The 23,992-nt window shown below is 46.9% G+C and overlaps 1 protein-coding gene and 1 long non-coding RNA gene across 2 annotated transcripts in view; both read right to left on the bottom strand.

Moving 5' to 3' along the window:
• LOC308063536 overlaps positions 1 to 23,992 on the bottom strand; it is a 673,278-nt gene that overhangs the window by 311,581 nt on the left and 337,705 nt on the right. The gene's annotated exons all lie outside the window — the stretch shown is intronic.
• Positions 17,768 to 23,296, bottom strand: SSTR5 (somatostatin receptor 5). The gene has a single exon (XM_080383588.1). The coding sequence runs from the start codon at positions 21,002 to 21,004 to the stop codon at positions 19,892 to 19,894; it is 1,113 nt and encodes a 370-aa protein (XP_080239714.1). The 5' UTR covers positions 21,005 to 23,296; the 3' UTR covers positions 17,768 to 19,891.

Raw genomic sequence — 23,992 nt, 5'->3', positions numbered from 1 at the left:
TCACTGGGAACCAGATAGCTGCAGGTCAATCCACAGCACCTCAGGCCAATCCTGTGATGGGCAGGATAAGTGCTGGCTGGGCGATCTGTCCCTAGAATCAGCAGTGGCACAGACATCCCTCCGGTTTTGCTGTGGCTTGTTCACCTGGGGCAGGAGCTGTGGCTCAGCATGCCCTGGACTGCTCCTCTGGCGTGGGGGCAAAGGAGCTGTGACAATGCCATAGGCAGAACCTGTCATGCTCGGAATTCCTGTGCTGGCACATGGCCTCTCTCAGCTAAAACAGTGACAAGGAAAATACTGAATGCTTTTTTAATTAGGTTGCATTTGTCAGAAGTAGAATGGCTCTGTAAGTCAAGCATTAGGTCTTTAAAATGCAAAAAGAGCTGTGGCACTCGGTATAAAATGCCCCAAATGCTTTCAGCTTCACACTGAAGAATACTCAGTTCAAAGCTCAGCTCCACTTCTATATCCTGGCTACTTCAGGTCAGAAATGTGATGCATCTTGTGTAAGATTTTACAGGTGTTGAAGAAATCCAAATAGAAATTGGTGACATGGATTTATTCTACCTAAATGGCACTTTGCTGTGCTGATTCCTGTCTGGAGTAGTCAGGCACGTGCACTCCAAAAAATAAAATATTTGCAAGGCTGAGATGTGAGGCCCATCAGACCTCTGTCTGTCACCTGGAACTAGATAAAATATTGTTCCAACATGATTTATGAGTTGAATAGGATCCTGCTTTTATTTAAGCTAATTGCAGGATTCAGTGCTCTCTGCCTGGGATCTGTTTTGGATCCTCAGGAAGTGTTCTGTAATCTCCTAGCCACAGCTGCTGGCTTGCAGCCTCAGCCACTTGCTGAGCAAAAGGAGTTTGTGTGTTCGCGTTTGTAACCAACAAAACCAGCACCGCTTTCTGTGCCACATGGCTTGTGCGCAGTAAGTCCTGATGCAAACAACTACTTGAAAAGGGCCCTTAGAGGATTTTGGGTGCGACAGCACATCGCAAGCTGAGGAGCAAAGGGATGCTTCCCCAGCTTTGCGCTGCAGGAAGAGTTTCTTTCAGGATCCTTGAGCCTGCTGTGATAGTTACTCACTGGAAATGACACTTGCTAAACTGTCAAGTGCCACAAATTTGTGCTTTTCTTTCCCTCTGAAATTCAGTTTGACTGGAAGAGTATCAGTGACAGCCTGTGTGTGCAAGCTCCTACTGTGCTTCTCACCTTGGCGCTTACCTTCAGGAGAACTTAGCAATTACAGTGAGTTTTAGTGTCTATCACTATTAAGACTCAGACCTGTGGTGCAGCCAGGCAAGACAAAATATCCCAGCTGAAATAATGCCTTTGACACAAAAGAGGCTATGTGGATTTTTTGGTGAAAATACCAAAAGATAGTGTCTGAACTGGAGCATTCACAGCAGTTTGTGCCTCCCCTTCCATTTGGCTGAGCCCAGCTGACTGCGGAACAGGTTATTCCCAGTGCTGAGCTGAGCCCAAGTGAGAAGTCCAGGTGTGTGCTGAGCTGTCCCCAGCCTGGCTAATCCATGTGACATCAAGAAATCAGTGCAGAGCAATTCTTAACTACATTTTGCAGAACTCTTTCCTTTCTGGTTTTGTCATGCTAAAAATTAATGTAGCTTGTACCTGCTGAGAGATGCCCCCATGCACTTTCTGCACACCTGAAGCTCATCCCTGGACCAGCAGCACCCTCCAGGCTGGGCCAGCTGAGCTGCCACAGCACCCAGTGCCCTGCATGGCTTGGGTGACACATACACACCCCAAGCCACAGGCGAAGGTCAACTGCATAGTCTGCTCTGTCTCAGTCAGATGGAATTTAGCCAGCTCTGCTATGTGTCATATGCATCTCACTTTTTTAATGATTTACCATGATTTTCCTCAAGCTAAGACCTCCCCAGTCCAGACCGAACAGGAGAGTTGGCGATGCATGGTCAAAAATATTGAGAATATTGTATTTTTTTATCTTGGTGTGCAGGATATGCTGTGCTTTGAAATTTTTCAGCTTTTTAATTAGATGATTAGAATCAGTCTCAGCTTTCAAGTTGCACCTTTTAAAGGCTGAGGAGGGAGCATGGTTGGAAGAGGGGGAAACAGCTTTGTGTATGGGCTTTTCATACAGTTCCATTTTCCACATTTTTTTTGTGCTTTCTGGAAATTGTGAATGCTCTTTGCTAAGTGCATCTCTAACAATGCTGGCTCCTGCTCACTGAACAATATGGAGGTGTTTTGATATCCTATTGGAAAATTTCTCAGTGGATTCACAAAGGATGAAATCCACCCCCATGCAGCCAGCCAGCATCAGGTCTGTCACTGTGAGACATAAGTGGTTCATAGACTTCACTCCAGCCTCATGCACAGCAGGGAATTTCACCTACATGAACTGCCCAGAGTGATTTGAGACTAAATTCCTGCTGGTTTTAGCTGGTATCTATCATATTGGCTACCAGCACTGCAGAACCTGGTCAAGGATCCCAGACCAGGAGGGAGGGTTGATGTTACCCTGCCACTAAACTTAACCATTTCAGGGTGCAGGAACCCCGTATTCACATTGCTTGGCTTGGTCTGTATGTTCCAGCTCAGCTCCACTTCTATATCCTGGCTACTTCAGGTCAGAAATGTGATGCATCTTGTGTAAAATTTTACAGGTGTTGGAGAAATCCAAATAGAAATTGGTGACATGGATTTATTCTACTTAAATGGCACTTTGCTGTGCTGATTCCTGTCTGGAGTAGTCAGGCACGTGCACTCCAAAAAATAAAATATTTGCAAGGCTGAGATGTGAGGCCCATCAGACCTCTGTCTGTCACCTGGCATATGGGACTGGGTTCACACATGTGGCTACAGAAAGCGAACACAGCCTGTGGTGTGAGGCTTTACCGTGGTGCAAACAGGAAAGCAGAATGCTCGCATTAATTCTGGAAGCTGCACAATTAGCTCCCCCAGCCCACGGGAGCTACTGTCATCACATCTCTTCAGAGCCAACATTTCTCCTTGTGACATGACACTGCTCTACCGTGTGCTACCTGTCTCTGCTGTGCTGGTTAGAAGCAGCAGGTTTGCAGAGAAGTCAGGGTGCGACACGCACGATCCCCCCTGTTGTGCGGAGCTGCTGCAGCCCCGAGGTGCTGGTGATGGCCGTGCCTCACGTGTCAGCCTGAGGTGCTAGGCAGAGCCCATGCAACACATCATGTTATTAATTTGAGTCCATATGTGTCCATTGATCCCACTCCTTATTACTTTGTGGTGGCTACAGGTTCATGGGCAAGATATCATGGCCAAGCACAGTCTGAAAGGTGCTGTCTGCCAGAGGGATGGTGAACTTGGATGATGGACCTAGACCTCTGAAGCCTTGGACATTTTACATGGTGTTGCTAAGAGCCCTGCATCTCCACCCTGGTTTTGTTTGTGCTTTCTGGGCATGCTGTATACTCCCCACGCAGGGACACAACACATTTCAAATTCCAAGAAGACAAGAGGATGTTATTCTGGGAAAAGCCAGGAAGGCATAATTAATTAAGACCTTGAGCTGGAAAATTTTGGTTGTTTTTTTTTCTCCAGGTTCTCCACAGAAAGACATGGTGGGACTTGCCTCTGGTGCACTGGGAGGGGAAGCCCAAAATCTCCTTCTGGAGTTCCAAGACAAGGAAGCAGGCACTCTGGACCAGTGATGGCTGCACACCTGGACCTCCCATCCAAACACCTTTACTTGCACAAGGAATATGAAACCCAGGTGCAACAGTTTGCACCTCAGGCTGCCTGGCAGAGGGACATCCTAACCGTATGAAGAGGTACAGTGAAACACTTGTCCCTGATGGCAATTCCAAGACCACAGCCGTGCTACATGTCCAGGGCTGTGCTGTCCGTACATTCGCAGCACGGAGGCTTGTTGAGTCAAACTCAGATGCAGCCTGATCTGTTGGCCTCACATCACCAGAGGGCAGAACTGTACATCCCCTGTAGCACCCAATTCTTTCAAGGGCTCTTGCTTTTCCATTCCCATGTTGGGAAAAACCAGAATAGTACAGCAACTCTGAAGGTTCATCCTAGGAGACGGAGAGTAGGCTAAGGGAACACGACACGACAAACACGATGTTTGGGATAACTTGTTGCTGGAGGTCAGAAAGCTGGATTGAGAGCTTAAAGGCTCAATATAGGGATGGTAAGAGAGCAAAGAGAGAAACCTTTCACCTTTAGTGACTTTTCAGGGAAAGATGAAGAGATATAGAGGATTAAGTGTTATGAGATTACAGCACTAAAGAGCGAGAGAACACAGAAACCCCAGAGCATCATCCTGCTCATAGCAACAAGGCTGGATTTAGATGGAATTATTCAAACAATACAAAAATGTGCAGGAATAGATGTGACATGAAGACAAAGTGCAGGCTGGGGTGACCAACTAAGACATTTCAGGTAACTGAGATGGTGGAGCTGGATAAGCCATTCTGGGAACAAACCACAGAAGTATAAAATGAGCAACTTTCCCTTCCTTTCTGGTTGCAGAAGGTAACAGGCAGTTAGGAGGACCAGGGGAACGGCACCAATTGCACATTAGCATGGCCTCATGATTTTGAAGAATGCTGCTGCACGCCTCAAGGCTGTGCCAGGACCGTGCATCGTAGGAAACATTTGGATCCCAGTGCTGACCCAGTCCCTGGGGCCAGCAGCATGCAGAGCCTCAGGGAGCAGAGATGTGGGTTTGCCAGATGGGCTCTTAGGATGGTGCTAGTCCCAGGGAGGTTTGCATTAAGGTGCTCATGAGCAATATTGATTTCGGAAGTTAGACTACATTTAGCTGCAATTCAAAGAGGGAAGGAGTAAAAATACCATCCCAGGCTCTGCTCTTACTCCTGTGTAAATCCATCGGTCTGTGGATATATTCCTGCCTCAGGCTCTGATTCGGGTATGTGGCTGGGGATTGCAACCCTTAGAGAGCCACCAGAGAGCGAGCCTGACACCAGTGCAGTCAGTCGTGACCCTACTGAAACCCAGAAGTCACCGGTGAAGCACATTAATCCCACGCCACTCCTGACCCCTCTGAGATACCCACCTGGGAGCTGCCATTTGGAACTGCTGTGTTCTGCAAACACCACTTGTGCAAACTGAGTATGTGACTTTTCCCTTTCACTTACACACATTTTTATTGCAATAAAAAGCCATATGCCTAAGAAAGATACTCCTTTATCCCAGCTGTTGCTTGTTTTACTTTTCCACACATACTCCAGCAAAGCACTTGGGTGTCCAGCAGTTGAAAAATCCATTTATTGAGACTTCTGCATAAATCTTAATGAATATTCCTAACTGGGGATTTAAACAGAAATGGAAAAAAACAAATACATTTTGCAATTTGTGAAGGTCAGGTAGACACAGGCCAAGGCTTCCCTGACCTTCATGCATGTTTGGGTTTTTGTTTTCAGTAGTGCAGCTGAAGAGCTAACATTAGTAATACTTCAATGAATCAAAGGGTTGGCTAAGAAAGGAGTATTTAAAGCTGAATAGGAAGTTTTAATTTGAAAAATTGTCTGTCGGGGTATTAATAATGTCAGTCAATCCCTCAGGCTTGGTGACTGGATTTGAGATGTGTTAAAAAAATAACTGCAGTGGGGAGTGTCGCTTCTGTCTCTTGCTTTCTGGGAATGGCTGGCTGGGAGGACAGATTTTCATCTGAATTTGTCAGTCTTTGTCACAGCATGACATGTTTTGATGAAATGTGTTCAGAGATGCTGTCAGCTTGCCTAGTTCCTCAGAAATCCACCTCCAAGCTGCTGGGGAAACTCGTGTCTCCCCAAGAACAGTGTACAGGCTTTGGAGAAAGAGCAAGTGGAGCTTTTTAAGGCACAACTTGACTGTGAGAGAAGTTTTCTTGGAATGAGGAAAGGATCCCACAGGGCAATGGCTGCATGGCACTGGGGGAGACGCTCTGCGGGAGCCGTGGAGGGGACCTGCGAGGAACAGAGCTGAGCCCAGAAAAAAAGCCCTGGGCCAGGAAAAGAGCGGCCAGATTCACACTGAACTGCTTTACCTGTGCCACGCTGAAGGGATGATGCTTCAAAGCCTGGCAGGGCTGAGCCAAGGGCCGGATTCTCCCTGGCAATAGAAAGCAGAGGCTGCGTGCGCTCCCGGCGACAGCTGCCGCTGTGCTTCCTCCTCTAACCCCAGCTGGGGACAGGCATTCATTACGAAACCAAATTCCCAGGACAGTTGCTTGTTGGAAAGGTCATTTGGCTGTCTTATCTGAAAACTGATGCATTGAAAGCTTCCCTAAATTTGCTCATTAAATATGATGCATTGCAGCATTATCGTCAAAATTGTTGGCACACAGGCTTCTGGCTGGAACATCTCTTTTCTGGCAACTGTGGTCCCAATCCTGACCCAGGGATAGAGGGAGCAGGGCTGGGGTAGGTCTGGTCCCTGTTCAAAACCAGGACCCAAAATGATACCTTTTCAGACCAACTTCATTTGTAAATTCTTTTGGTACATGATGTGACATTATGACTGCGGCCGGTGCTGCTCCCTACAGGGCTCAGGTCAGGCCCGCAGATCTCTCCCAGGGGCAAGGCAGAGTCAGTAGGATTAAGATAGAGACGAGACAGATCCAAGGATGAGGAGAATAGAAGAAAAGGCCAAAGCTGCAGGAGAGGTGATGGAGTGGGGGGAAGGTGCAGGAATGCTTGTGGGTGTCTCTGGACTGGGTCTGATCTGAAGGAAAGGCAAAGCAAGTGCAATCAAGGAGAAATCTCTGATCCCTGCAGGACATTACTACTCCTGCCAGGAACTATGGGATCTGGGACACGTTTCATGATGGGAAGAGCCCTCCAACCCACACATGGCCCCTGGCAGCCCTGCATTTCTGTTTTAGAGACATTCAGCGGTCGCATGCAGCTGTGTGTGTACATCAGGCATTTCCATGACTGGCCTTTTGGATACCAGTGTCCTCCCCAGAGGAACACTGTGTTTGGGACCAGCTTCCCAGCTCCCCCATCAGCTCTCCTGCCGGCAGTAGGAGCCATACCGCCATCCCTCTCCCCTCTGCCAGCCTCTTGTAGCAATTTGTCAAAGCAGCACGGGAGTCAGAAGCAGTGCTAAAACACTTTGCGCTGAGATTTTCAATTAGGGAACACAAAAGCCTGTTTAATAAACTCTTAGAGGCTTGTTAGCTGAGACATAATTAAGATTAATGTTGACTGGGGACCAGAGGAAACAGGGCTGAAAGTGAATCAAAGCAGGGCAGACAGTTTCCACCATTAAGATAATGCAAGAGCGAGTTTCCCTCCTGCAGCAGCGGGTGGTATCAGGTACATCACTGTGCCGGAGGGAAACCCTGCTTATATTTCCCTATTCTGTTAGAAGGCAAACGTTAAAAGGCACAAAAAGCTGTTTTCTTCTCCTTGTTCCCCTAAACATGCTTAAAGCCCTCGCATAAGCAGCTGTTTTCACAACAGCTGTGCACACTCCGAGCCCAGGCAATTGCAGGTTTGCAATAAAAGCTCCACACTCCAGGCTGACAGTAGCCAGCTGTTTGCCCGATTGATTTCTGATGCTCCCCCCGAGGCTGTGCTTGCTGGTAGGAGGGATGGCAAAATTAGGAACACCAGCACATGAGCACAACTACTGCCTGTTTTTGCCAGGTGGGTCTCAGCCCTGCCTCAGACAGCAGCTTAGAGGGGGGCAGCCCCACACAAGGGTCACCCAGACTGAGCCAGCGTCTGTGCACCCACGTCGGTGCATGCCCTGCTGTGTATTTTCAGGTGTCTCACTATTCCCTTCAGATAAAAGTTTTCTTGGTTAATTCCAAGTATGATAACATTCTACAGAGGGAGGAGAGAAATAACCTTTGCTCTGCTAATGCAATGCCAGATTATAATTCTTTCCCATACATCTTTATTTATTGAAATCCCTTTTCTTGCCAAGGCAGACAATGTTCCTGGCTGAATTCATAAATCAAGCCAAGGTAAGTGGGTGGTAAAATCCACAAGCAGTTACACACCGATGGTGGTGAAACAGCCCTGCGAGCTGGGTTTTCAGGTGTCACCTACCCAGCCACACACTGTGGTCTCCAGTGTGCCTTCCATGGATGCTGAGCTACCTGCGGTTTCACTGCCGGTGTTTTTCACACAAAAAAACGTATTCAGGGGTTTGCAAATTCAGTTCCCACTTGTGAGCATCCAGAACCACCTTGGACACCAAGCGCTGGCTCTGGCAATGCCGATGTGGAAGGGTGGCCTTCCCTGCCCCAAAGCTGGTGCCTGGGTGCTGCAGACCCCTGGTTCTGCCGGAGATCAGAGAAAGGCAGGAGAGAAAATAGGAGAACTGGGCTGTTTGGGGGTTTCTAGGTGACACCAGTGCAGATGAAGGTAGCACAACTTGGGACCAAGCAGGAGGCAACAGCAAGGAGTAGGAAAAAATTCAACACAGGCACCTATTCTCTCCACAGAGCAGCCAAATCCAGGACCACGAGGCAGAGGATGGGACAGAGAAAGAATGGAGGGCCAGGGTGCAGAGAAGCATGGCTGGAGGAGCAGCGTGATGCATTGAGGGGGACACATCCCAAAATGACAACTGGATCGCACCCCGTGAGTCAAATCCTGAAGCCCACAAATATCCTCCTGAGGTGGGAACTGTTAACATGCTGGCTCCCACACTACCACCCCAGCTCTCCCAAATCTCTGTGCAAAACAGCCTGAGCTGTGAGGCAGAGGGTTTAGCAATTTTTGTTTTGTTACCTAGAATCTCGAGACATGCCTTATCATAAACTATGCACATATAGAACGAGCTGACGGGAGGTTACTGATGTTAATCACAAGCTGTGTGGAGATGGAGGAAGAAAGAGATGAAAACCTGAAATGTGTACAAGCCACAGGAGTCCTCGGAACTGCCTGTCTCACTGCCATCCCCATCCCTCATCACATGCTCGCTCATTTACACCTTTTACAGGTAAAGGCCAAATGCTTTTGCGTGTGTGCGGTGCACACATACAGCAGCCCTGCCCTCCTGGGGTGCCCTCTGCTTCCATCACCTCCCGCTTCGGGGCCCCACTCTGTGCTGGTGCAGCTCCCAGCACCAAGGAGCACTATTCCTGGTGCACAGGCACTACAGCAATGAGCATGCTCAGTACTAGCTGGCTTTTCACTAATATTAATGAAAAATAATGCTGTAAATCAGTAGTTACATCGATATTGACCAGAAATGTAGAACTACTGTCATGGGCCAGCCAAGCTGGATTCGTGTGGCTGCACTTGCATGATGGCTAAGTGTAGCATGATGGGTAAGTTAGGCTTTAGATGGGGTGGTACAACGATGCCAGACCAGTTCACACTTCTGCCTTTTCCTGTTACACCTCCTGCTGGGTGCAATTGTGTTGTCTCTGTGGGCTGACAAGTCTCATGGGATGGTCCCATCTGTTTTTACCCTACCTAATAGATTTGGCACACAAGTTAGTGCCAGACCATGAGTCCTCCCTGTCATAAACCCAAAAAACTTCGCTAAAATTCCTGTGATCTACTCCACTGAGCCCAGGGCCGAATTCTCCTTTCTTGAAAGTCTGAGACAGTTTTCCTGCTGCTCTTGATTTGCATGGATGTAACCTGAGGAATAGAGCTTAATTCACCATGTACTGACTACACCACCTTTGTACAACTAGTGCATGATCATAAGGGAGAAAACCCAAGAAAATACTCAGAAATGAGTTAAAAAAAAAAAAAAAACAAAAACCAAAACCAAACCCCAAACTGAGGGTGGGGAGAGGGTGGCTAATCCTCACTATTGCTGTGTGACCAAGAGCTGTGACAACACTGATGGATCTATTGCTAAACGTGGAAAGTAACACACATGAATGAAGCAAAACCTGTGAGCTCGTTGGAGCTCAGGTGAGCAAAAGGCAGTTTCTAACTTGTCTGGTTCAGACCAAAATGGGTTGTGGAGGGCTCCCTGAGCTGCTGCAGCGGCAGGGAGCTGCATCGGCTGCTGCCAGCCCGAGACAGGCAGGTGAGGAGGGACCGAGGCCAACTTCTTGGCAGCTGTAGGTGGCCCAAGTGGCTGTGGGGCTGAGGTCCCCGTGGGACAGCCCTGACCTGCTATTGCATGTGGCAGGTGTGCTCCGTGCAGGCAGGTGCTCCGCACGCCCGTGCTTTGCCAGCCAGCTCCTTTGCACATCAGCCAAGCTCCTGGGAGTGATCTCAGGAGCTGGCAGAGACAGCACTAGCATCTCTGTGGGACCTCTTCCATCAGGTTCTCAGGATAGATGATGGATTTCATGATTAATAATATGCCCCTTCTCATCATCCTTTGGAGCATAAATCTTGCTCGCAGCAGAGCAAAAGGCTGAAGAGAACAGCAGCTGCATATAAATGCCTTTGGGCTGGACAGGGGCATTTCAGTGCTGTGGCTCAGCTTGAAATAGTTAACGGTAGCCAAGGAGAGGAAATGTGTTCTCTTTTGTTCTGTCATTGTGGGGGGAAAGAGAAATTAATAATCTATTTCTGTTCCTAACCGGGCAGCCTTTGGAAGCCTGCTCTAGCAGGCAGACCTGAAGCCCAGCTCTCAGCAAACCTGACTGCCCCAGGCTTGAATTTTTACACTTGTCTCCCACCTGAGCTTCTAGGAGGGACCCTGACCCCTGTTACCCAGTGTGGGAAATGGCTAGATTGGGTCACAGCCCTCGTCAATTTTCATCTGATGGGAAACTACATCATGGGGGAAGAGAGAAAAGTGTAAAGCCACTTTTCTTTCCGGTGTTGAACTGGATGGCAGCTGGATCTGAAAGCACTTCTTTGGTTTTGGCAGCTGAAAATATCTGCAAGAACTTTCCCTTTATCCCAGAACACCCTCCCCCCTTCATCCATCATTGCAGACATGGCCCTGCTTGTTGCTGCCACCCCTTTAATTTTGCAAGCCCTTTTATCCCTCATCAAGTTATGCATAATTGTTTCAATTAGAAGCATCAGCTGGCAAAAGTTACCCAGCCAGCAGTAGCCTGCCGAGTCTCAGTTGTCTTGTACCCCTCAAACCAAGCTTCCCTCTCTTAATTGTTTCCTTAATGGTTTAATTCATTAAAGGGATGACCTAACTGTAGGTAGTGTTTATTCACTGTCACAGTACTGCCAAATGAAAAGAGACAGTCATTGATCATGTCCCGCACCTTTGGCCCTCCCAGCAATACCTGAAAGGCAGAGAGGTCACGGTGGCAGGGAAGAGTCTGCACGGAGGGGGCAGCCCAGCCCCCTCCCCCTCCCCCAAGCCGGGTGCCTGCCATGTCTCTGGCCTTAGTTAAAAGGCCTCTGCTTTGCTATGCCAGTTGTTCGATACTTGCAGCTTTCTGATGTCTAAAGAGTCATTATCCACTGTCAGCTTCTGTTCTCCTGATTGTCACCTCAGTGCCGCAGCTGGGGATGATTTGCAGCAGTTGTAACTCACCAAAAGGTACCACAGCTGGGGCCAAGCTGATCCCAGCCTCTCTTCCTCCCCAGCACACTCCTGATCCCTTGAAGGTGAAAGGGACTGTACCACCTAAGGAGAACATCACCTTCCTGCGCCTGGGCTGCAGTGGAAGATCCATCTTGCTCCTCAGCAGGTGCATGGCAGCAGCCACTGCTGCTTGCAGCCACCAGGGAAGCTGCGGTGAGACCTGCCTTGTGGTCTAGCCAGAGCAATAGTCACCCTTTCAGCTTAGACTCTTTTCCTCACTGTGTTTTACATCCTTAAGGAGAGAAAGTGCATCAAGCAGACAAAACTCTGGATGTTGGGGTACAAACCATCACACATCTTGCTTTGCAGTGTGGCATCTCCTCTAGCTCAGCACACAAAAATCTGGGCTTACAGCACCGGCAATTGCAGAGTTGGCCCACTAGCAACGGTCATGTCACACCAAGTAAGAGGGTGCAGACGCTCTTCTTGCAAATCAAGACTTGTCCAAAGCAGGGGACTGGGATGCACCCAGAGAACAGATGCTCCACCACAGCAAACCATGCCAACAGCAGGAAGGATGGTGTCCTCTGTAGACCAGGAGAGCTGACTACAGTCATTAAGGTTGGTGACACTTTGCTTCCAGTGAGACCCCAAGGACCGTTGGCTTGAGCAGAGTGACTCTGGATTGTCTCAAGGGCAGGAGAAAGCATAGCTTCACTTGGTTGCTTTGGCCTCCTGTTATAGGGAGCAGCCCCATATTTTTCAGGCATGTCTGGGTTGAGAGGAGATCGGTTGAGTCAATCTGGCTGAAAACCTGCTGCGTCCCCTGCTCAATCTATTTAACCAGAGACTCTGCTCTAATGCAAATTAGAAGCATGCCTAATTTTTTAATGTATAGAAAGAGAACTTGGAAAAAAACCAGTTCCCTGCCTTTTTTATGTTGTTTTAGCAACAGAAAGGACATATTTCTCGTAGATTATACTGCCACTTTGCAGTATCCTTTCTGTATTTTCACAGCACAGTCAGTCTTTTATTTGCCAGTCATTAGCAACCGGCAGAGAACAAAATCAGTCAATACTGTTTAGATAAGGCATGGTTGGTTATAAAGCCCTGGCAGAATCCTTCCATGGGCTGTACTTTGAAATCAGCTATCAGCACAGCCTGGCAGAAGCAGGTTGGTAACTCATCCACTGAAGGTCTCTGGTGCTGTGGCCCTGTTGGTGACACTCACCTTGCTCCGAAAGATGGGATGGTAGAAAATCTCCAGAAAGGCTACTGAAGAGTAAAGCCTGTACTGATGTTGGATGCAAAATCTCTTACAAAAGCCAAAAATGCCTGGTTATACTGGCAATCTGCAGGGAGAAGGAAAGGAAGATTTCATTTTTCTTTTCGATTTTAATTCAGACAAGTCTAGGGGTTTTGAGGAGGTCTGAATGGAATGCCTCAGCACGCCAAGCGCAGCAGCATCCTGCTCACGTCGGTCTGCTTGGAGGGCAGGAAATGTGCTCATGGCTCAGAGATAGGGAGGGAAATTGCAGACGGGGCTGAGTGTGATCAAACATGGACCACGACAGATAAAGCAGAGTGTATATCAAGGGCAAGTCTGGGTACAGAAGGACTAAGGCTCCGACAGCCTGGGTTTCATTCCTATTTCAGGATTCAGGATGTCAAAGACCCTGCTCCATGCTGTATGCTGAAATGCTCCCTGATGTGCTTCCGAGATGTGATTTCCAAGGCTTTACCCAGATTTCATTCCTCTTCTTCTGTCACTCTGTACAAATTACCTGCATTTTCTCCATAAGTGAGAATATTATTTCTAGCCTGTGCCGCACATACATACATAACCAACCCTTAAGCGCTGGCAAGAGTATCTAACTCAGATACCGTCTGCCTAACCACTGTTGTGGCTGTGGAGTATTGCACGTGTCTGGTGTCTGTGACACTGAGTACTTACCCAGGTTTCATGGGGGTATTGCTTTGCACGGCTTAGCATCATCATCCTGGCCGTGCCACTGATGGATGGTGTGTTACCGTGTTGGTTGGTCCATCAAGGCCTGGTTTGTGTGATCTATTCAATCCTCTTTGTCCCAAGAGAGCCGCACTGAAACCAGTTTTCTTTCGGAGTGGTCCCTCTTGGAGAGGGTAATGACAAGCAGGCTCACCGTGCCCAGAGCAAGCTGCAAATTTTCCGGAGAGGCATTGTCGATGAGAGGCATCTGATTGCCCATTACCAGCAAAAACCCCACCTGAATAAGGGAAAGGAGACTTATGTCAAAAAGACACAAAATCAATGCACCAGAACTTACCCTTTTCATAAAAAGTGACTATTCCTGCAAGACTTCAATAAAACCGATGTAAACTCCGTGGTGCTGGCACCGAACACACACTTTGGGATGGGACTTTCAAATCTCTCTGCCATGTCAGACAGGTGTCAGAAAGAAAGCACTAGGTTAGTTTCACAGGCAGAAGACTTTGGGAATCACGGCCTACCTCACATCAAAGCTGTAAGGTTAAAATTAGGAACTGAACCAAGATCTGTGGAGCCCTAAGCTGACACTGTAAGCACAAGCGCACAAGCCCATCACTTCTTCACAGAGAGTGCATGGCAGGGCAGAGTCATTCTTTCCTCATTAGTTCCCCTGTTTTTTATGGGAATATATTGCATTAAATTAAATGTGTTTGCAAAACAACAATTCCTTCTGAAATGCACATTTATTCATTCACTGGAGCGTGACCATTACTGTCTGCTTTGTAAATAAAATCAGTTTTGATCCTTTTTAAATTAGAAAACAAATCAGTCATTAGCCTAACGGAAAGCTTTTTTTCAGTCTCGTGGGTATTTGCTGCACACATTTCTAAAATGCTTTTTTTTTTTTAATGGCAAATTAATAGAAGCCAAGTCCTGCTGCCCTGCTGTAGGTCAAGAGAGGAATCAGAAAGATATTCAGACACTTCCGAGTTCTCTGTGTTCTGGTGCCATTCTTTCCTGCAAGGAGTTAATCTTCAGTGCTTTATCAAGACCAGTTTCCTTTGAAATCAAGGGGAAAAAAAGATCCCTGACTTGATCAGCAGATAGATCGTGGTTTTCAGCATCCTTTCTGTCTTTCTGATAGGCTTGTGGTCAGAGCACCAAATGAGCCATTAAAAAACCCAGGTGATTAGCAAGGACTGCAGATTTGATTTCACACTGAAATCAGCACTGATTTGCTCCACTTCTCTTCAGTCTTGACATGGGAGTAAGCTCCAAGACTAGCTTGGACATGCCAGTGTAGCAGCCCCAATGTCCCAGAGGGCTGAAGCCTCTGTGTCCCCAAAGGGACAGTGCTGCCACCAGGGCACTGGGCTGGGGGCTGAGGCAACAGCTAGCGAGGTGGGCTTGGGCAGGCTTTTCGCGGCACATGAGAGACCAAAGAGCTACCGTCATACGCCACAGCCAAATTACTTGGAAAAAAAGACTTTTTAGGATCCAGAAGATACACAAACAATTTTGGCGTTTGGTTCATTTGCTGCATAAATTGTATACTTTGTCTAGAATATTTAACAGAGGATAGTGAAGAGAATCTGTAGCAGAAGCCTGAAGACAATGTTAGATGGTCAGCACGTGGTAACTCCACATGATACCTGCTCACCTGACTTGGAGTCCCAGAAAAGAACAGAGAAATTTCTCCGGATACACAAAGAGCTTAAAGTTTGCAATAAAACTCTTCCTCTGTGGTGAAAAATGATTCTTTTGTTAGCACAATATTAATGTTTATGAAGCGTCCTGGCATGAAATGCTGTTGGCTTTTCTTTCCAGCATGTTATAAAATCATCATGGAAAGAAAAACAAGAGTGTCCCTAATGCACCAGATTACTGTTGTGCTGGTGTCCCCTGATAGTGCACCAGATTAACGTGACAGAGCAATAAAACTCTGGATCTTCATTTATCACACCTCTTTAGCCCTCTCGCATGCTCAGAGAGGTTTGAAATGAATATTAGCTTTTGCCCTGAACAGCAAACAAGAAGTTAGCCAGAAATCATCGATATTTCAACTCTGCCAGTTTTTACTCAAGTGTTGGTCTTGTGAGTATTCTTCAGTTCTTCTGTGTTCTTACCTAATCCATCAAGGGAGGGGTCTATTTTCCTTGGGTTTGGGGTTTGTTCCTCCATCTGCTTCTCGTTATATTGCTTAATCTCTAGGTTTGTGGGTTATTCTAGCAATGTGGTTTTATTTTTGTTTAAAGTAACACTCACACAGTCCCTGTGGGTCTGATACACCTCAGTCTGAACAATGTCTAAAAGGGCTTTCTGATCCTGGGATGAAATGTCTGGAGGGACACCTTGGGTTTGCTACCTACCCTCTGTCCTCAAGCCACCACTCTGAGTCCTATGGTGGCTTCTGGCAAACCAGTATCCAACTCACAACTTCTCTATGCCATATGCTGGTCTCTGCCCCACCGATAAGCTTATTTTAAGATATAAAAGGCAAAGGATGAGCCTGTTGCTCCTTTTACATTTTAATTCTGTTGGTGCTGCTGCCAGTCCCAAGCATATCAAAGGTTTCTCATGAACTGCTGGTTTTGAGGCAGGTGGGTGCACTTGCTTCAGGTTTATCAGTAATACTTTATAATCCCCAGGTGAAATGCTTTCTCTTAAAAATGAAGACTGAGATACCCAAGCAGTCCTCTCAGACAGCCTTAGGAAAATACTGGTGAGGATGGGCGACAACACCGTTCCACTTCCGTCCCCGATACATTGCCTCTCTCCAGGACTGCCAGCTCTGATCCTTATGGAGCTCCCAGCACACTGGTAGGAGACAGCAAATTATAAGGGTTGAGGTTTTATTCCCAGTGCTGCTTTCATCCCTGAAAGCTGTATGACAGAGGTCAGCACTGTTCTTCCCAGTTTTACAGATACAGAAGGTGGTGTACAAGGTAGGCAGAGTCTCACAGCCTCCGGGGCAAATTCCTAACTCTTGCCCTGGCATTTCGGCTCTTCTCACAACTGTGTCCTGCTACCTCCATAGCAAATACTAGCAGAGCATATAGCTGGTGAGGCAACCAGTGTTGCTCAGCCTTGCTGCTAGTGTGGATGAGCCTCTGGTTTCTTCATTCTGCTAATTTTATCTGTGTTTAAGGGTTCAGCTGCTCCAGAGGATCAGGCTGATGATGGACGATGGCATAGATGAACTCAGCAACACACTTTGACTTCAATTATGCATCCCTGTGCTTCTGCAGAAGAAACTACCAATGCTGCATACGTGGGGCACCATCCCTCTGTGAGAGCATTAATTATTACTGCTGCTTGCAAAATGATCTGTGGACTAAAATGGGTTTTTCTAATTCTGTCGCTGGAGAAGATCTTCTGGCTAATCAACTGGAGGCAGATGGAGTTGGCAGAGATGACATAGAGGCCCACACTAATTACTTCACGTGTCTCAAGAACTGATAAGAGAGTTGATTTATGCCTGGAACAGCCTGATAATTCCAGAAATCATAGATATTGCATGACTTAATTAATCAATGTAAATCTGGTTGTGCTGTGAGTTTGAATTAACGGCCATGGTATAGTGCAGGGGTATGGAAGGTGGGCTACAGCCTGTTACTGCAAGAAGCCTAAATGTACCAGGACCAGGCTCTGGATACATCCTGCAATTGTCTCTCATTGTATCTGGTGAGTTCTTGTGCCTGGGGAACATGATGTGGCCACGTATGATGGCACGGAGAAGGACAACGGTTGCATACCTACACAGCAACAGTGGGTAGGAGCAAGAACTTATTTAGGAGTTGGTCCATCCTATGAGTTCATGCAAAACAGTTTCATCAGGAGTAAGCAGTTTTAAGGCCCAAAGGGTTTTAGCTCAGGCTGTTGTCCTGCCTGGTGTACTTGGTCCTCAGGGCTGGTGGTAACGCAGGCAGGACTGTTCCCTGCACAGATGAGAGGGGACACCCTTGGGTGGGAAAGAAAGCTCTGCCCACCCTGAGCTACAGGTCCTGATGGCTGAAGTCAGCCCATGGGATAAAACATGTTTTGCTCTGGCTGTTGTCCTGCTTTTTCCATTCTTCATACACAGACCATTCCAGCTCTGTGGTCCACTGTGGGAACCCCCCTGGAGTACCCCCTACCTCTCACCCCAGGCTGATTTTTTGGACATAACACAATTTTACTGTTTGTTTTTGCAGATGCACAATGTTTTCTTGAACCAGCATGGAAGGATGGACAGCTTTTACTCAGTTTTCACCCTCCCAAGAGCTTGTTTTCATTCCTCCACTATGGTTGTTGAAGTGAAGATAGATATACGGGCTGGCTGGGTCCCACCCGTGGTAGCCACAATATATATATATATATATATATATATATATCACGGAACAGAAACACATGCTTTTCCCAGCTCAGACAGACGTCAATTAGAAATATCTCTGGTATAATCACAAATCCAAAACAAAAAGGAACTTGCCTGCTAGGGCTGATGGAAAGGCAGGTAGATCTGGGGTCAGTTTTAGCCTATTAAGCAGCCCAGTGACCAGGTCTATGGGCAGGGATTTAGCTTCTCCTGCAGAGCATTTTAAGAAGTATTTGTGTACCACAGTGCCACATGTTTTAACAAATCGGACCTGCTTTTAGCACTTTATGGCACAGGTGACCTAACACTTGAGCGGAGTTTGAACGGTACATGTTAGGACAGGTTCAGACTGGGAACTGCAAGCTCCTGAGAAGGACAGTCAAAAGAAGCAACCGGTCTCCGCTCCCAGGCAGTCCTGAAGCCCTCGGCCAAAAGGACTGATGGAAAAATGCTGCTGTGGACTTGCTGAAAATGGTAACTTGGCTTCGAAACAACATCTTCAGGCTGCTCTGCTGAGCTTGTTTAGCCTTTGCAAAGCTGTAGGGTGGAGAGGGCTGCAGGCTGGATCCCAGTTTGGAAGGCTGCCAATGCCCAAATCTTCAGTAATTTCAACACGGGGTCTCTCACTCTAATCACTCTTGTCCACCCTTCTCCAGGTTGCACTCCAGGGGTGAGCCACATCAGCATCATGCTCTGTTTAGAGGTACTTGAATAATGTGCCTTGCTTGTACAAATACCAAGTGGATATTCACTGCTGGGCTGGGGCTCAGCCACATCCCTTAGAAGGTCACCAAAGGTTGGAAGGACAGCTGAGATGCCCTCTCCTTCTGCATCCCCTGTCCTGCTTGCTATTACATACAAACAAATGTCCTTACAGAAGGAGTTTGAACTGTGTGGGTGACAACGACAGTAGAAAGCAATTTCTAAAGAGAATAAATAACTTCTGCCTGGATTAAAGCAAACATCCGATTTGCTTTCTTCCTTTTCATGTATGAAGAGTTCTCACTTTACAGTGCAAGTACGCTTGGATCAGATGCAAGGCGGGAATCAGGTCTGGGTGCTGATCCTTGCTCCCCTCATCCTGCTATATGGTCTCACATTAATAATTTTCTCTCTCTGTATCTGCTGAGCTCCCAAGCACCATAAGGCACAGAGACTTTCCTTTTGGTCCTTGAGCAGAACAGAGCCCCATAGTTACCTGTACTCAGCCCAATCATACTAAACTGTATTGCATTTACAATGCTGCACCAAATGCATCGAAGACTCAGCTGCATCCTTTTTGCGCAGGGCCTGACAGTGCTTGGCAAAGCCACGAAATGGGTAGTCAGAGGGGATTGAACTTGTTTTAATTTCCAAAAATACAGTTTATATTCACGTCCATACTTACATTCAGATCCAATAAATATACACAACAGCTTTCCAGGACTTCACGATCGGTGTCACTTACATAATAATAAAGTGGTTACATCACATTTTATATGCAGTTTGGTTTAGAATGTGAAAGTACTATGAATACATTGAATCCTTTCAACGATATTCTCCTAGTCTTGTTTTTATCCTTTCTTATCGTGTTTGAAAGATTCCCGAATACTATGAATCTCTTACAAGGGTCAACAACAGTAAAACAGTGTGAATAGACTGCAGCACTTTGTAACCATGGCTCGTACACAATTTCAAGATCAGTGCTGTGGCCTTTTTTGTATGAAACTTCCTCTTAAGGAGTAGTGTTTTTCTTTTAAGAGATCCTCTTGAAGATTTCCAAAGGTATTATCTGAGCTGTTTCCTGCTTTGAGCTGATCCCAACAGCGCAAAGCAGCCATAAACTCTGCTTAACCAGGTAGTTAAAACAAGTTTAGTATTGTTTTGCATCACTAGGGCAGTACAAAGCCAGCAGCGTGTACCGGTAAATCAGTTCTCTAGAGTACAGAAAGTGGTAACACACGTCCAGCTTAGCTAGAATACCGTAAGAGCTTCACACAGCCCAGTACAGCCCGTAACACTTTTAGCTGGGAAAGGGAGGGGGGTGAAGAGAAGTCTATGTACATTTATTTGAGCTTGTAAGTCTCCAGATTTTAGCTTTGCTATGAATTCATCTCTCCTTTAAGTCCCCGTGTTCTCCAGGTCTACAAGAACTTTGCAGTACCAAACCATGCCCTCAGACCTTGCTAGTCTGCATATGTCCATTGAATTCAATATTTCTCTGCGTCAACATTGACTCCTGCAAGCGACTGCTGTTCTCTTGCCTGTGTTCAATGGGGTCACCGTCCTCTACACCATTGCCCTTTCGGAGGCAAAGGACTTTCTGAAAACTCTGCTTGAAGTTGTCAGAAAGAAATCCATAAAGAATGGGGTTGGCACAGCTGTTTGCATAGGACAGGACCACCACGAAGAAGTAAACCCCTACTAACACAGGGTCTTCTGGCAGTATAAATATCAAATTGACAATGTTCATCATGTAAAATGGGAGCCAGCAAAACACAAAGACCACCACAATGATCACCACCATTCTGGTCACCTTCCTCTCTGATCTCCTGCGCCTCGTAGACCCGACTCGGATGCCCGAAGATTTGACTTTAATCACGATCAGCAAGTAGCAGAGACAGATCACCAACAAAGGACCAAAAAATCCAAGGACTGACGTGTAAATGATGAATGCTGCTGACCAGATGTTGACAGGCTCTGGCCAGTTCATGTTGCAGGTGTGAAAGTCTTCCTGCACGTCTGAAAAAATGATGACTGGAAGCACCACCAAGAAGGAGAATGTCCAGACAGTCACGCTGATGAGCTTGGCCACCCTGGGACGTCTCCATTTGGTTGATTTAATGGGATGAACTACTGCCAGGTAGCGGTCCATGCTCATCACAGTCAAACAAAAAATACTAGTGAATTGGTTAATACCATCTACAGTCATAACCAGCCTGCACAAAAAGGAGCCAAAAGGCCAGTAGGAGATGGCGTTCTGGGTGGCCAGGAAGGGCAGGCCCAGCATGAAGAGTACGTCAGCAACGGCTAGGTTCAAGATGTATATGTTGGTGACTGTTTTCATCTTGGCATAGCGCAAAACCACATAAATGACCAATGTGTTGCCACTGAGTCCAACTGCGCATACCAGGAGGTAGCAGATGGGAATCAGGACTTTGTGGATGTATTTGAACGAGGGCTGCTCTGAAAGTGTCCTGTTCTCTGTCACATTGGTCAGCAGTGAGGAATTCACATCGCTAGAGCTAGCTTCTGTGCTAAATGTGCTGGTGAAGTACAAAGGATCCATAACTTCTCCTCCTCAGTTTTTCTTTTCAAGCTAAAAGAGATTAAACTTCACGGACATCTTGCTCCTAGAGAGAAGAAAAGAAAAGGCTGAGGGAGGGGGGGTGGGGTAGAAAAAGAGAGAAAGAGTGAATTCCAAGTAGATGCCTTACACATCATTTAATTCTCTATCTGTAATCAGAACTTGTGTTTGCATTATGCAGTTAGCAGATGTTATGGGATCAATGCCTGAGCAAAAGAACTGCACAATAAGAGTGCCCAAGTGCTCATCCCAGTGGATGGTGGTATCCATTTAACTGTCAAGCTCCGTGCAGTGGTGTCAGGACTGGGAGTAACTGTGAAGATGGGAGGCTGCACGGCAGTCAGACGGCACGCACCCCACCACGTGAGGGCAGAGGGTGATGGGCAGCACACTTCCCAGTCAGAGGCAGCAGCTTTCCTGCAACAAAGGAGTCTGAACGTCCCGGCATGTGGGCTGCCCAGGTCCAATGCTGGCTGGAACAAGGCCAGTCCTTCCTCTGCTGATGAGAAATGCTAATTCTTGCATGCCTCCTGCGCCACTTGGCAAGCAAGCTTCACCGTTTGACTGTCTTACTTTCTGTAACCTGTCATACACACATTTTACTTTTACGAAACCAAGGAGAGGGCGATTAATACCCTCCGCTTCCCAACTTGCACAAAAATACACAAATCTAGCACCCACCTTCCCTCCTAGCTTGCTGTCTAAAAACTGATACCGAAAACATCAGACAATAATTTCAGAAGACTCTGACCGAACAGCACATCAGAGCGAGACTGAAAGCAGAGCCCTGGCATTAGTGCTGAAAGCTTTAAAGTCCAATTTGGGGCAATTCTGCTGTTGCTTAGCGGAGGGTGCCTGGAGAGGCTTAGCGACTGACTCAGCCCCACCACGCTCCCATACAAGCTCTGAGTGCTTTCAGAATCCGGAACCAAAGATAGTTCCTGGGTTTTTGTATCTGAAGCTCCACCATGATGTTTCACAGGTCTCCCTGTTTACATAGAAACAGTCTCAGTTTGATATATTCAAATGCCACTTACAGCCTGGCAGAACCAATTGAGAATCCCCAGGGAACATTGGCAGCTATGTAGGTGGGGAAATAAAACCCTCTAATAACTGACAAAACCCTAGGGAAAAAATAAAAAATAAAAATTAATGAACTGTGAGATGGAAAGGACCATGTCTGAGAACACTTGTCCCTCAGGTCAGACCACGTGCACACAGATGTGAAGTCCACGATGGAAAGGAATGAGCTGTTTCTCCTCCATCTCTCAAGAGATTCTTCTGTTAGTGTTTCTGGATCCCTCTCCTCTCACCCTAAAGTGTGCTTTTTGTCTAAGAAACACTTTTCTTCCGCAAGAAATTCAAACTGCAGCGAGCAGCTTCAGGACACAGACAGCTGATTGGATTTGGTGATAGAAGAGGTTTTATTTGACAATCTGCCAAGGTTTGAAAGTTTCCAACGCTCTGTTTCTGCAGCATGCTTGATTCACGCGAGTATTTTTTTCATTGTCTGAACATGGTCTAAGGAGGTGTTTATAAAGCTTCCCATTATAAAAAGTTTAAAGCATCTGCAATAAAAGAGTGGAGACTCAAAGCACCAATCTGGCCCAAGATCACTCCAAGTCTGGACCACAGACTGTGGTGCAGGTGCTCCAGCAGGATGTGCGCAGCAGCTTCTGCTCCCATCACTCGGTTAGGTTTCCATAATAATCTGGGGACATAATCTGGATTCAGAAACACCCAGCCCACATCACACCCATGCCTTTGAAGCACAAGTAAAATCCTGTATCATGCAAGCAGAAAAAATGCTTCTTGTCTCCAAGAGGAATGCAAACACCTCCACGGGCTGGTTACCATGCTTTCTCTTTGGGCGAGAAAAACTGCAGTGGGTGAGAGTAGAAGTCCCTCCAGCTACCAGTAGTAATCACAAATATGCTGTTCCGATTTGGAAATGTGCAGATGGGGAGTAGGTGTCTCACATGTAATTCTGTGGCTGGGAGGAGATGTACCAGAGAAATCAGAAATCAAGGGTGGCTGGGATGGTAAAGCTGAGGGAGCTTCCCAAGGCTCAAACAGATGCTGGCTTGAAGATGGAGATGAGAAAGGGTCAGGGAGGAACTGCAGGTTCCGAATGTGATACCGTGGCTTTTGGAGTTTAAAAATTGCAGCCACGGGCACAGTTCCTGACAGCACATGGCACGGAGAGGTCAGCTGAGAAATTTGTGAAATAAATAGGATAGGATTAGTGCTTATGCAAGAAAAGGCAAACTCCAGTTCTGGTTCTGACACCAATTTTAAAATACTGAGTTGTATTAAACTGCAGATTATTTGTGGGGGAAATGCAAGAGAAGCCAAAGCAGCTGCACACTCCTCCTGGGCTGTGAGGGTTTAGATTGTTGGGAGATCGCATTTTCCTGCAACCCAGATGCTGTGTGACCCAGCTGGTTAACTAGTCTCTTTGAAGGGAAAAATATAAAGGAAATGGGTGGTGGGATGGGGCAGTTGGTGTTTATAAACTCATTCATGGAACTGCATCTTTGGGACAGAGTATGGTGCTGAGAATAGGAAGGCACTTCTCCCCAGGAGCAGTCCGGACTAGCTCAGCAACATCTAATCTGGGCCAAAAAGCAAAATTTTTGTTCTGGGATTGCAAAAATAGGAGGACGGGAAAAAGAGCTGGTGTTACCACTCAGCAGGGGAAGTTCAGGAAATGCAGTCACATGTAGCTCTCATCCTAGTGCTGCGAAAAACGAGGATGTAAATCTTTCGTCTAAAGTTACCTCCTTTTCCCCCACCGTACCTACCCTTGAAATAGGTGACTATAGAAATTTCACAGTAAGTTGGAGCCTGTTGCTCCTTCCACTGCATTTAGAGTTGGAGCCTTGGGAGGAGCAGCAAGGAAGAGGAGTTCCTTTATTTGGATACTCTCAGATTTCTTCTCACCCTGAAGATAACCCACGGCACAAAATC

Source organism: Falco punctatus, assembly GCF_963210335.1.
Source record: "Falco punctatus genome assembly, chromosome: 4".
Lineage (NCBI taxonomy): Eukaryota > Metazoa > Chordata > Aves > Falconiformes > Falconidae > Falco > Falco punctatus.
This window is presented reverse-complemented; position numbering and strand designations above follow the sequence as displayed.